The 14,893-nt window shown below is 48.1% G+C and overlaps 1 protein-coding gene across 1 annotated transcript in view; it reads right to left on the bottom strand.

Annotated features, from left to right (window-relative positions):
- Nucleotides 1–14,893, bottom strand: part of CFDP1 (craniofacial development protein 1) — a 67,108-nt gene that overhangs the window by 41,556 nt on the left and 10,659 nt on the right. Inside the window, exon 5 of the mRNA XM_076349412.1 lies at nt 5,702–5,806. Coding sequence (XP_076205527.1) covers nt 5,702–5,806 — 105 coding nt within the window. The remainder of the gene's footprint in view (nt 1–5,701; nt 5,807–14,893) is intronic.

Below are 14,893 nucleotides of genomic sequence, written 5' to 3'. Positions count from 1 at the left end.
CATGGCTCACAGCTTGGACAGCCCGACTTACTTCGCTTCTCAGCTGGGCTGCGAAGCCCAAGCCAGTGCCCTTGCTGCTGCCAAACCTGCGCCAGCCGGAGATCGGCATCCTCACTGCTGCGGGCTCTGCAAGGGGCCTGATTTCGTGTGACACTGGAAGCTCAGTCCACGCTGACTTCAAGAGGGGAGGCAGATGTTCAGAGGATAAGGTTGTCTGGCATGCTTTACAAGTGTGCAGCAATCAGCATCTTATTTACTACGGCTGATGGAAACCCTTCTCTTCAATACTGAACCAGCCATCATTTTTCCTAATGGCAAACCTCCCCTTCCCTGCACATACAAACACCTTTCCACACCGATCCCCACAGGGTAATTAACTTCAGTCCACCTAGCAAATAAAACCAAGATACTCCGAAAAAAATCACCCAGCCTTGTTACCACATTGATTCAAAGCGTGGATATGCGTAAACCAGTAGACACTAACAATGAATAATTAAAACAAAAATAAAAACAACAAAGGATCTAAGACCTGAAGAGAAATTACTCACTTGGAACAGCTACCGCCACGTTTAATCTTTCACAACCAAAGTGTATGAATAGGAAATAAGTAAAACTAGCTCTAGGGCATATGAATATTGCCCCTGGATGGTTCATCTTGTTGTGCACAGAAAAATATATCATGTACTACTCACACCCAGACAATTGGCTATGGTGCAAGGGGCTGGATCTCTCCGTCTGGGAGAACAGCACTCTCTGGAGCACAGTAAGGGAAGCGCAGGAGAAAGCTGAGAAGCCCTGAAATCTCCAGCAAGAACAGAGCTGTTCAATTGCTTAAGTGACTACTGGAAAAAACCCCATCTCCAGCTCCCCCAAACGTCTTGATTACTTGTTTTATTTGCATCCTTGTTCAGCCCATATAAGCAAAATGTGCATCAGTGTTAGCTAAATAACAGCTTGCAGTTGATGCTGAGCTGAAATTGGACTGTAAATTCCTGCTTTCTGAAGAAAAAAAGCCCGTGGGATTGCTGTGAAACTTAATTGCTCCCTGGAGGCATGCGAGTGCTGCAGCACTTGCTCTAGATCATCTGAGGTTTACAGAAGCTGAGAGCCTGCGCCCATCTCACCAGTGTCCACTTAAGATCTCAAGTAACCAGTTTTGGCCATGACAGCAAAGGGATCCAATTAGCTCCAGCCAACTCATGCAGAGAGGGCATCTTCTGCAAGAAAAAGCTTTGGATGCAAAGCAGCTCCTAGGAGTAGCCAGGCTTGAGGGGAAGGTTAGCTTAGTAACAGTAGCAGGTCAGGATGCTGCAAACAGGCTCTAGGTTCTCCCACCATCCATATCCTCCCACAAAGACTGCCACCATTCCTCCTCCTGCACATTGAAGGTGGGAGAGAAGCCACGGACAGATGTCTTCCTGCTGGAGTGCCTCTAGTCCAACACTAGCATGCAGCAGAGTAAATGACCTCTAAAAGCAAAGGCCTGAAGCTTTTCACACCATGTCATGGTCAGTCCACGTGAACTGCTCTGCTGTAGACTAAGGGAGAAAAGCATCCATGATGAAGAGGCTAGAGTTTATCTTGCTTTCTTTGTGCAGGTTGCAAGTATGTGTCTCTGGGTCAGAGCTTTCTTGCAGTGCCTCTTCCTGCCAGGTCTTGCACTGAGGTCCAAACCCTCGCAGACCAAACTCAGCCCAGGGGTCAGCAAGCACCGCACCTCCTGAACTCCGTGGGAGTGGTGCCTGCTTGCTTCAAAGGCAAATTTTACCCTGTGTTTATACCATCCTACAAGGCATGAAAAGGCCTAGGAGGTCACACATCCACCACTGTAATTTCAGGCAGGATCAAACAGAAAAGCAACAGCTGGGCTGAGTGAGCAAGTCCACGTTTAATTACAAATGGTTTTGGTAATAAGCAGAGGCAAGAACAAAGCCAGTGAAAAACCTCCCTTTTTCTTCCTGGCTCCTGTTCAGGCCGCGTAGAAACAGCTGCCTAGAGGGGAATCTCAAATAAGATCCACCAACTACATTTTTTTCATTTTCAGGACTGCTACAGCAGCACTGTTCCCTATGCAACACTGCTGTGCTTTGACAAGCGTCAAGGACCAACGGGCAGATTGCAGCCGCTCACACCAAAGGGCTCGGGTCTGTGCAGGTATTTCCCAGCCTGTAGCTCAACCCCCCCGTTGTGTCTCAAGTCACATGTGCACAAGTACACGCACACAGTCATTCTGCAGTAAGCTGCACGGAGGATTTCATTTGCTTTAACATCCTCTGAATATGAAATGGTGGCTGTAAAATAGGATTACTAGCGTGGAGGATGATGGACCCAGCTTGTGGATCCTGCCTGGCCCGGGGAGGGGGGAGAAAGCAGCTCTCAGAGCACCAGGGACGCCCACAGAGCTGAGTGACCTCTCCATCAGGTCATGCATTTACAGCCAGGAGCTACTCTTGCTGCCCCCAAAAGGCCCTGGAGCAGTGGTAAGGATAGGAAACGGGCCCTAAAACACACAGACAGGCAAGAAGGCTTAGCGGGGTGGGTGGAGGGCATTTTGAATGCCAGGAGCCTTCCACCCATTTTTTGTGACAGCAAATTAGAAGGGATCAGTGGATCCCCTCATCACATCTGATACCGGACAGCATCAGTGAGAGCCTAACACAACCCAAGAAACACAGCCGGAACAGAGTACCAGCCCCAAACCCCTCCAACAAACTGATACCCACTGCTGACAGACCGCTGCTTAGCTGGGTGTCACGGAGGGACACGATGGGAATAATGGGAAGGCTGGGAAACCATCACATCCCTGGGAACCAGGGGCTTCTGACCTTTCTAGTAAACCCTGCTGAGAGAACCGGGTGGGTTGTTTTGTACTCCTGGCTTTAATTACAACTAAGTGTTTAAGTTATTCTCCTCCAACCACCCCCACGTTCCTCACAAGCACAAATCTAGCTTTTTATAGCGCATCCGGTATGGATGTTAAACACATTCAGGAAATGCACTTTCAGCCCCAAACATCCCTTCCCCTGGACCAGTTAGGCTGCAAGGGTTTGTAACGTGGAGATGTGGAACCGGATGTTTGGTTTTGTGACCGCTGCTTTCCTGGATTACTTCTATCTGTTTAGAGAAGGGAAATTAAATAAATGCAGGGCAGGCTGGCTGCATCCAGAAATAATGCAAGCTGCTTGCAAGGTGAAGAAAGGAAAGCCAAATGGAGAGGCCACCCTTAGCTGCTTGAATCCCCTGCACGCAGGGCAAGGCTTTTTTTTTTTTTTTTTTTTAAATAGCTGACAAAGCTTCTGGGGGCTGACAATGGCTCACGGCACAGTGGGTGTCCACAGGCATGTCTAGGATCCTGAATCACATGTTTTTCAGTGCCTTCTAGTGATCCTGACCCAGACTGGGGCTCTTCTGTAACGCACAAGGGAGAAATGCACCCTCTCCCCCAAAACTTGCATTTTAAGTAGCCAAAGGGCACCAGCAAAGAACCATCAGGCTACGCCAGGCTCCGTCGGTCCCCAGGCGCTGCTCTGGCATGTCACCGAGGCTTGTGGCTCTTTGCTCCAGAGGAGCAGGGCTTGGACAATAGCTTGGCTCCAAGTCTAAAACCTGACCTTTGTAATTTTCTTAACATAAGGGACTCGCCTCTGGCTTTAAGGAACACTGCAAGCCTCTTAGTAATTTTCTCACCTGAAAATACCCTGGCTGACTTCCCAGCTGGAAGCACCCTCCCAAGCCCAAAGGCAAGCATGTTCACTGGCAGTCTCAGGGATCAGTCTCGGACACTATCCCAAGGTAGAGAACTCCCCTGGAGCACTCACAGACCAGAGGGCACACGCTGGCCAGGCTGCCCCAGACAGTCTCCTGCTAAACTCTCAAGAGCGCTGGGCTGTTCCATACATTGATCAAACTATCACTGCTGTAGTATCACTGCACAAAACCAGGATATTCTGCAGCAGGTTGCAAAAGGGAAGGCACATGGGGCTGCATTGCATCAGGGTTTGCTGCTCTGAAGGAAGGCAAGGCATATAAGCCCGGGGTATTCTTCCCCTCCCTTCCCTGCAGCCAGGCCACCTCATATTCTGGGCAAGCAACTGTCAGTAGGACATCACACATCAGCAAGCTGAATGACAACCTAATTAAGCTGCTTCCAAAATGATCACACTGGAGGAAAGTTAAAGGAGTCCTCAAACTCATTATTTCTTATATTGATTCTCATTCCTTATTTGATGTAGATTCCTCACTTCAAGTATCTGCAGCGTTAACTCAAACTGAGCTCTGGCTGTTTCTCCTGAGCAATCAGAGCTCCAGCACAAGCAGCCATGCACCTTCGTAGTGACTAGGCTGTGCAGGCCTGCTGGCCATCCGCCTCCTCCCCTGGGCCAGTAAGATAGAGGAGGAAACACAGATCCAAGCAGAGCAGGAAGGTGAGCAGCCCATGGGGCTTTCCCAGTGAACTACCAAACCTGCCTGCACTCAGAGCGGCAGGGCATTTGCTGGGGGAACTGGAAGGCAGGTTTGAAGGCACGGGACCACCAGAAGTGTGCACGACAAGGAGCTGCCCTAGCTTCAGCTGCCACCCAAACCACCTCTGTGGCCAGTCAAGTTGAAGATAGAACGCCAGCCCCACTCAAGGCAAGTTTTCTCAGCACAAAACCCCATACATAACACTTAGGTTACAACTAATGAGCTCTGCAGGGACGAACCCTTGTGCGGCATGAACAACAGCAACAAGACTATGCTCATCTATGCATTCATTCGTCTTGGGAACAGCAGCTGTCGAGAGTCACACACGCACACACACACAATGCTTTCACTACCCTGATCTAACTACAAGCCATGCAACACTTAGCTGGAGAAATGAGTGACAATCCAGCTGCAGCAACTGAATAACAGCCTATCTCAGGGAAAGGCAGCCTTAACTCACACTGGAGAATTGCTCTTCAGCAGATGGGAAGGACAATGTATTTATTTGATGGGTCTTGTTTCTATGTGACCAAATCGTAGGCAGCTTATGTCTTTCAAATATAAATGCAAATGACTGACTTAAATAAAAATCATTGTTGGAACACAGAAGCATCTCCTCTATTCCTGATAAGCGGGTGATCTCCCAAGCTCATCAAGAGCCACACAGAGTGGCATGTCAGATGCACAGGCGACCTGACCTCTTTGTATCTTTGACAAGCATTATGATAATCTCAGAATTAGGTGCTAGAGCTTGAACAGAAAGTGACAAATCCACATCGAACTATTAGAGAACATCGCAGAGGCGGAAGCATCTCTCATTCAAATGCTCCCCCAAAGTTTATAAAAAATCACAGCCCAGCCTGTCGTGGCTTTTTATGGTCCAGAGAAGCACCCTTCAAAGGAACTGCAGGCAATCTCAGGCATGTTCCTTGGTTAACTGCAGTTTCATCAGGCTGCTCAAGACATTCAAAACAATATTTCCTTACTAGGATGAATGATTTATGGGGATTGAGAAATTCGAGCCTGAACCTACGAAGTGAGTCACTGGGACTCATGGGTTGCTTCCCCCGCTTCCCTCCCCCCCAAATCGTCACACCTTCCAGGCCTAGTCTTGCTCCCACTGAAATCCTGCAGAAAACAAATACCCATTAGCTTAAATACCACAGAGCCTCTATAGGCTCGAGCGCCGTCTTTCTCACTAAGGGGCCATACCTGGGCAGAGAAACCACATACTCACCCAGAGACTGTCGGGAGGGAAGCTGGAGCTGCTGACTGCCGTTTCTCTTGCTGCTTCAGAAAAGATTTAGCTTCTTTTGAGGTTGAGTCCACTTCTTTAGTCACTCTGTTGGAGGAAAAAAGATGAACCAGAGAGTAAGGAAGAGCCATACTCACAACAGCAAAACCAAAGATCGGGCAAGGAAACACAGAAAACAGGTACGGGAGTCCCCACACCACCTGCAGAGATCACCTCCATCAGCTGCAAGCTGAAGAACATGCATCTTGTTAAGATTTCATTCCAGTGACAAACCCTCTATATTCATGGCAGAAAAAAGGAAGAGAGTAGCTAATTAGAGCTGGGGGAGGAGGGGATTTTTTCTTCAAACAAACAGGAATGCTTATGCATTCAAACAGGCCTGTCTCACCAGCAGCTACTGAACGCTCTGCTCAGGTCACTGGGGGCAATTCCAGGCTCTTTATTGGGCTCTCGATTTCCTCATTTGTTGGTCAGCGAGGCAGCTCTTCTGCCACAGCTGTTCCGCCACCCACGTCTTGCCACCCACGGCACACGGGCTTGGCAACATCTGCAACCCAAACCAGAGCACAGAAACTGGCTCCGGGGACGGGGAACGGGAGAGAAAGCTCCGACAAGGCAGAATGCAGAAATTTACTCTCATTTTCTAGTTAATTTTTGTCTGAGGCCCTGAGGGTGCAAAATATGGAACTTCAAAAAATTATAAATCAATACGGCATCTACAGCAGGGAATGAATTACAAACATGAGAAAGATTCTCTAGAAAACTACTCAATAATTAATTGTTAGAAAACCCCAGCTACTTTAGCCTCATTTACAGTGACCTGCCTCCAGCAACATGCTTTTCACGCTCTCGGTAGCTCTTAATGAGGTTGCCCCCGTTTGACAAGCTAACAATTTTGCTCCCTTGGAGCACAAGCCTTGTGGACCTCTCCAGGGCCCTGCAGCTCTGTGGGCACAGAGGCAGCCTGACCCACGGCTCAGCCAGCCCAGAAGGCACGGTCCTCCATCCCACCCTCCCGCAGCCTGGGCCTCTGGCTGCATCTGCTGCCAGCAAGGGTGGGCAGGCTCGTCCCCGGTCTAGAGCATGTGCCGATGAGAGGCCGAAAGCCTCGTTGGTCAGAGGATCTGCCCTGGTTACAAGTCAGGCTAATCGCTGCTTGCTTCCTACCCACCATCCTGACCCTGCAACTTCCATGTAGAAACTGGCTGATGGACACGGAGAAACCCGAGGACCTGCAAACCCAGCTGGGTTACTGCTAGGTTGGCAACAAGGAAAGCGCTGTGGAGTTATTTGTTAAGCCCGGAGGCATCGAAGTCCTGAAATCCCACTTGCACACAACCAGTGCACACATGTCCCCATCCTGACAGTGAATCAGCGTCTGAAGAAGCGGTTAGGGAAGGGAAACTGTTCTTCCTCCTTCTCCCCAGACTGCAAATACGGCAGAAAAGGCATGTTCAGAAATAAGAATAAATTCTTGTGCTGTACACCTCCTGCTCAGCCTTGTTCTGCCAGTGCAGGAGGAGATTAACCCCGTTTCCCCCCCTGCACTCTCACATGCCTTTCAAACCGGCGGCAGTCATGCAGATAGAGACAAATCCCACGTTATGAATATTTAGAAGTGTGTGCTGATCAGATTGGAAAGGAGTGGGGTGGGAAAAGGGGGAAAGCAGTTAAGGAAGGAACAAAAGCCTTACTACAGCATCGTCACAATTTACAGCATCCCAAACACACCACCCAGTCACAGCCCTTGGCAAGGACGGTCACATCATGCAGCAGTCATATGCCAAAGGTTACTCTATGTCCATGAATTTCCTTCGACAGAATAAACTCGGTGTCTTCATGCAGCAATTAGCCAGAACTCCCCACAGAGCCCCCCCGAGCCACAAGTGCCGGGTTCACATTAATACAATCACGCAGCCTATTTATTTTCAAGCGCAGTGTCCAAAGAGCCGGCTCCGTCCCCTGCCCAGCTGGGGAGCAGCACCATTTCTCATGCACTCTGCAGCACTGGCTCCCGGCACGGTCCCCCTCCTCCTGTCACCCCCCTGCACTCTCGTGCCATGAGGGTCCACCCCTGGTGCGCAGGAAGCACGCGAGCTGCCGTGAGAAGCATCAGGCAGACCCCAAGCACGCAGGAATTTCAGAGGCGTAGCATAGTAACCACATGCCCTGGAAAAAAAAACCCTCTGCGCTGGCCTCGACACAGCCACAGGACCTGCTCCTGGGTTAGATCCCAACTATTAAACCCTGCACGTTTCTGGGACTTAAAGAGTGTAGGACCAAGAGGAGGCAGGGGTTGGGAAAGGAAGTCGAAGTCAGAGAAAGCACGCCTTGCCATTAACTCTGCTTGTTGCGCTAAGAGATGACAGCTCAGCTCCCATAAACCTACAGGAATCTGGCAATTAAACAGCTTACAGGAGCTGGACACGCATGATAGGGAGGTCTTCAAAGCCTGTGGCAGAGCTAGGATCTAAACGTAGGGCCCTTTGGTCTTAACCTCATGACTACCTTCAGTCTTCTCCAACCCAGAGACAAAACTGAATGATGTCCGTCCCACCAGTTGAGGTAAAGGAAGGCACGAAGCTAAGATGCACATGAAAAATGGCTCCAGGGATTTGCCGACCTGCAGTCTGACAGCGTTAGCACGCTGTTGGATGGACCAGCGCTACAAGCCACAGCTCTCGGAGCAGGAAGATGGTCAATCCCAGAAAGGGTGAGAAAGGAGAAACCTCTACCTGCTGTGGCCCCTCAACACGACATGCAGGGAGGGTCTGGCACAGCCCTTCAATGACAGTCAGTTCAGCAGCAAAGAAATCACTTTGCTATCCAGGAGCACGAGACAGGTTGCTACCAAGGGATTACTTAGGCTTTGATACTTGCTTCCTCCACCACCAGCAGCAGCAATGGCTGGGCACAGAATATAACACTTTGTTCAATTTTTTTTTGCACCCTTTGGCCTGCCAGCACCTGCTCTAGAGTATATTTTTGAAGTTGTCCGCTTTAGCAACCTGTTCCACCAGGACTGCCCAGCTGGGGACAGAGGAATGCATCAGAAAAGTAATTAAAAGTGACCTTTCAAGGCGATTCCATCACAAGACCCACTGATTGCCTCATAAACCGAAACAAAAGCAGCTCTGAGGCAGGCTGCTGCTGGGCTGATGCCAGCAGCAACTCCTGCACCGCTCCAACAGGAATGACAAAAGAAAGAATATTAAAGAGCTTTATGAGGTATTAATTCAGGTTATGCACATTTCAACCTTTCCCAGATCCCAGGCCAGGAAGGAAAAAAATCCTCTGGTGTGCATTATTATGGGAGACAATAACTCTCCGTGTAGAAACCAAAACACTTCTTGTTCTTCATGGGGAGAAATGGGAGCCATTAATCCAGCTGGAAGAAATCACAGTCATTACTAAGGAAAATTACAAGACCTTTCACTTTTAAATACTTGATAAATAACTATTTGCCTGACTGTTTACTGGGATGCTATTCACACATTGTAATCCAGAAATAAACATGAAAAGAAGTATATTGTCAGCAATAAAACAAGTAGCTAGTGTCTCACCCACTCGCAGACCCTGTAATTCACACACAAAACCACTCACTCTCATCACTTTCCCGTAAAGATTTCATTATACTGCTATGCTATTAAATTGCATAATACGACTTCCAAAACACAGAACAGTTATTAATTTTCTGGATGTGCTGGAGCCTGGTAGCTACTGTACAAGGTGCTGTGCAACTGTAAAATAGAAAGGTCTTCCACATTTAAAAGTTATTATAAGGAAAACACGCTAGAAACTAGATCATCTAAGTGCCTCGAATACTTACAGGTGTCCTCCTTAGGACCCTTCATCGCTGAGCCAAGCTCAAAGTGGTACCCAAGCATTTACGCATACCCATAACCACCCAGCCTGCTGTTTTGATGCCCAGCTGCGGGTATGTTACTTCTAACTTCCACTGAAGAACTTGTCACCCTTCCCTTTACATTTACCAACTGAACTGCTGCAACCTACGTGCATGGAAGATGCCCCAGTTATGTATGCTGGGCACCAAACCACACGAAGACAACCCACATGCTGTCGTGGGCTGTCCCAGAAGTTGTTCCACAAAGCACTTACAGTACTGAACTGTAACATCCTAATTTAAGAACAAGTGTTTGATCTGCTCCCAGCAGCCCCCTTAGCCACATAAGAACCTAAAAGGAAGGAGGAATACAGGCTAAAGTGAGCACCGCATTCACACAGCTCCAGCTAATCTGCAAAAGGGGCTTAAAACCAAATTTTCGGTTCAGTGGCAGAGTAAGTCTAATACACCAGCTTTTCTCCTGCATTCTGGTCTTTACACCAGGTGCAGAGTTACCAGGCGGGAAGAGGAGGGTCCCAATCCATATCACATCATCCCACTCCTGCTACCATGGCACAGCATAACACCTACACCCCAGGACTCACCCCAGTGCAGTGGTCAGGTGCCTCTACTCTAGCAGAGCTGAATCCAGTCCCGTTTGCAAGAAACGGAACTAGCATAAGGGATGCCAAGGGTGCAGCGTGTCAGGAAAGCGCCCAGCTCAGCAGCGAGCAGCAAGGTGCCCTGCAAGCCCTTACAGAAGCGCATCAGCAGAGCCACATCCTTGCAAGGAGGGGAAAAAGGAGGCAGGGTCTCAGAGGCAGGATAGGGGAAGCTGAGAAAGACAACGGCCACATCAAAAAAGCTTGCAGGCTTCTGTCCATAGTCTGCTATGTAATAGCAACTTTATGCATCCCAAGTGCCGAAATCCCTCTGACTCACTCCCAGGTGGCTATTCTCCTAACCAAAATGCCTGGCGCACATCAGGCTGAGTAAGCACACGTTGGTATTTGGGTATAAAGGGGACTTGGAGCTGAGAAGATAGTTAAGATCCCTAATCGCAGCGGCACAAAGGTACCATCTCCCCTGACCTCCATGCTGAGAAAGGGAGAGCAAGAGTGGAAGCTCTGGAAAATGCCAACTCTTTACCACTTGTACTCAGGACACTCAGTCCTCACTTGGGAAACCTGCTCCAGTTTAGACCTGACACAATTATAAAACTTTCCACATGATCTTAATGTTGTTAGCTCAGGGGAATCACAGACCAAAGGGGGGGGGAAAATTAGCCTAATTATCCTTTTTCAGTATTCCCCATCTGTGTCTAGCCTCATTAAGTAGTCCTCCAGCCTTCTGGAATGATCACTTGAGGAGCAAGCAATACTCATCTACAGGGGTTTGTAAAAAAAACTAATCCCTTCTGAACCAAGAGGAATATTTTGTCTGAGTATTTGTTTTGGTGGACCCTTGTGCTTGAGCTGCCATGTCCTAGGTGCCTTCCACAGACAGATGCACTGTACGAGAGGCAGGTGCTCCAGCCTGCGAGATCCTGAAGCCGCTGGAGTGCAACATGTTCAGCACCTTCCAGGAGAGAATTAAGTCCTCACACAACTGAACCTCCGGGACACATCTGCCTGCACACTGGGTACATATTTATTTTATGCTGGATTACGTGGTATAAAGCAAACAGAGCTAAAATTAATAGGTCCCCATCACTTTTCTAATTTCCAAGTAAAACATTAGTTTTCTCCCTTTCAGAAAAAAACCAACATTCTCCAAACCTTGCTCTTCAAACCAGGTGGGAGAAGCTGCTCCCTGGGAAACTGAACCTATTCCCTGAAGCAACACAGACAAGACCAAGCTGGAGTGACTGATAATTTTGTGGGCTGCCTATCTGCACAGAAGCTGCTGGCTGGTTTTTAAAAAGAAACAAATCTGATCAGAGCTCTCCTGGAGTCAGGTGAGGGCCAAGCTGCCTGCCTGGTGCTGCTCCTCGCAGCAGGTGTGTGCTGCTATCCAAGCAGTCAGCATCTCAAACCAATTCATCTGAAAACAAGCAGAGATGAGCGGCACTTCAACATCAATAATGCATAAAAAGTGCTTTTTGACATCCACGTCCTAACCTCATAAGCCTTGAAGGAAACAACCGATTTTCCATCATCTCCTGTTTGACAAAGACTTTGTGACAGATGTAAAAAAAAAAATTAAAAAAGTACGGACAGTGCTGCCATCTGAGATGCTGACCAAGCTGTCAGGCCCCTTTTGGGCTTCTGCTTGCTACTTCCACAAGAGACTCTCTAAATCCAAAGGAAAAGTAACACTCCAGTTACCGAGCTCCCACGGGGGCTTGCAATAGGTAGAGCACATCAAACACAGCTCTCCGGAGTAGCTGACCCACAGCCAGGGCACAAGGCTTCACCTCCCTGTTGACTGCAGCTTTATCCACCCCAGTTATAAGTATCTCCAAGCACCGGGTCTCTGCTTGCTTCTTTGGATAACTATTCCCTTGGCCAGCCCAAAATCCTGACATGCAGTTTGCATTTCAGTCTTTGAGGCATCCCATCATTTTTATTTGTACCTCCCGAAAGGATTAACTCCAAATTATGGAACACACCTCTGAGTTGAGCAATCCAGGTGAACAGATGCAGCTGCTGTACGTGTGAGCGTGACAGTCCTCTGACCCTGTTAACCATGACTTGCAAGTAGACCAAAAGCAAGACAGATCCCTGCAACCCCATAACTCCTGCAAAGCAGTGCAACGTTCGCGTTGCAGATCTCTTCTCTTGCTGAGGGAGGGAGTATTGTAGGTCTCAAGAGCCAGGGGTTCAAAATTCACTTACAGCTATGAACACTGGACATAAAGGTTACACAGATCACAGCAGGAGTCAACACACGCTACAAAGCAGAAACATCCCCATGGGGAAAAGGCCAGACTAAGCTTGACTCGGTTTGTAATGTGTTAATGAGATAGTAAGGCAGCAAACAGCTTTGCCTTCCCTTCAGGCTAGCACAGAAACCCTCCTGCTTCAGAATCTCTTCGTTACAAAAAAAAAAAAATCCATCTCCCAAGCTGCACTTTCCAGCAGGGGAACCCCAGGCCCAAGGGCTGCAAAGCAGGCTCTGCCAGCATCTCACCAGACATCAAAAGCCCCTTTCTGAGCCTGGAGCTGTCAAGAATGAGGCAGCAGCTTGGAAGCAAGGGAAACGGGGCAAGCAGCAAAATGCTGGGACTGGATCTGAGGCCCCTGTGATGAAGGCATGAACAGAGGGACAAAAGATCCCCTTACTAATAGCAAGAGAGCCCCTGTGAGACCTCAATAGGTCACTAAGCACCTTCTGTTTCCAGATTTTTAAAAGTCAGGAAATTGTCTGAGAGCCAGGTACAGAAACAAGGTCTCCTCCCTTACATACTGGGCAAGGGTGGGATTTTTACTTAAGTATTTCCACACTAACAACACACAACATAGGCAGAAAACACTTGGAAGAACCTGAAAATGGGAGAACGCAGTTGGTCATCCAGTTCCCAAAGCTGATGCAGCACCCAGATACCACAGGTTTGAAAGCCGTAGAAATGCCCAAGTTAATCTGGAGGTCAAGTCATCATTTTGGAGATGCTTTAAGACTCCTCCCACCTTTGGAGATCCCAGCTGAGCCTTCTTTTTCATCACACTGATCACCAGCAAAAATGCACAAATGAAACCAGCACACGTCAGTTATTTCCTTAAAAGCATCAAGCCGTATTAGAAGCATAAGGTGACTTTCAGGTGGACATCTGCTCAGTCACTTCGGGATTTTCAAAAGCGTGGTAACATAACGGAAGAAGACAGGAGTCAGCATGTCGGTGAATGCCAGATAACGCACTGGAAAAAGCTGGCACTACTGTGTAACACTTTGCAAGTCACAGCCCCTCTGTGCTTCAGCTTCCCCATCTAAGCAGAAGCCTCATCTGCACATCTACTAATGAAAATCCTGGTTAGGAGCTGTTCGCTAGGCCATTCCCCTTCTCAAAGCACATTAAGCAGACCATAACATGATTTACTTTAGAAGCAAGTGCTCTGGCTTAGAGTTCTGGCTAGGTTTGTCACACTGTCGATGAAGTTTTAATTTCTGCAGCTGCCTTTGAGAGAGGCAAATGCCTAGCGAGTGAACCAGCACACGACATAGCTCCTGCTCACACTTAACGACCTCATCTCTGGGCCACCATCGTGCCAATCAGCATTGTACAATGTTAGGATTCCCCAAGGAAATTCTGAAGCATCAGGGAGTGGATGCGTGCAGAGGAAAGGTTATCAAAACGTGCCCCCGAGACCCGTTCATTCTTAAGCATCTTTTGAAAGGTAACATATCTTCACTTACTGGCTTCCAAAAAAAAAAAAAATCAATAGCTGTTTTTTAAATTGGAAAAAGCCAATATAAACTGTGGATAACCAAGACATGCTCTGACCTCTACGAATAACAACAGCATAAGGACAGGAACAGGCTGCTGCCTACACTCCGTTATGCCAAGATCAGTATTTTGGTGCTTGTTTGCAGAAAAGCAACCAGTCACTTTTTAGACTGCCACCTCTAAACAGCAGTCACATTGATATTCCACGTAATTATGGGTGGTTTGATTTGTCTTATGGTCCCAAGGCATCATCCCCAGGCTCCTACTGCTCAGATTAAATTTCTGGAAAAGTCTTAAAAGCCAAGGTTTTTGCACTGTGCAAGCTTCACTGAGGAAGAGGTATGTCACTGGAAAGTGGCTAGAATACATTTCCCTAGAACCCCTTAGCCAAGGGGGACTGAGGATAAAACCCTACGAACATCTAGCATCACCAGTCATCAACACGAAACAAAAGTCCTCGGAGAGGCTGGACTTTGGAGTGGCTTTTCAAGGGGCTACTGAAACTCATTTTGTCTTACTTTTCCTAACACTTCCTTGCTATTGTAGTCAAAGCCATTGCAAAAAGCACACCTAAATACAACGAGTGGTTTCATCCTCTGCCCCTATGAGTTCAGTTCATTGTCTTCCATATCTAATCTGACAACACCTGTCTACCTCAGCCGGTGGAAGCTGTGTACCACTTGCTATCCACCTGGAAAAACGGCAGGGCTTTCCAAATATAAGGCTTCAGGAGACAGACTCTGGTAACGCTCACCTGCCTTCTCACTCACATGTATAAGCAATACAGCAAAGGCTTTTGCAAAAAAAGCACATATGGAACATATCACACATATCAGCCTTGATCTGACATGCACACCACCACCTACAACATCAGTAAGAGATGCACACCCGAACTACTGATCTTTCTCCTGATTTTAAAAGCAACTGTCCTTCACTCAGCATTGCG

Source organism: Aptenodytes patagonicus, chromosome 11, assembly GCF_965638725.1.
Source record: "Aptenodytes patagonicus chromosome 11, bAptPat1.pri.cur, whole genome shotgun sequence".
Classification (NCBI taxonomy): Eukaryota; Metazoa; Chordata; class Aves; order Sphenisciformes; family Spheniscidae; genus Aptenodytes; species Aptenodytes patagonicus.
Note: the sequence above shows the minus strand (reverse complement) of the source record. Positions and strands in the feature narration are given on the sequence as shown.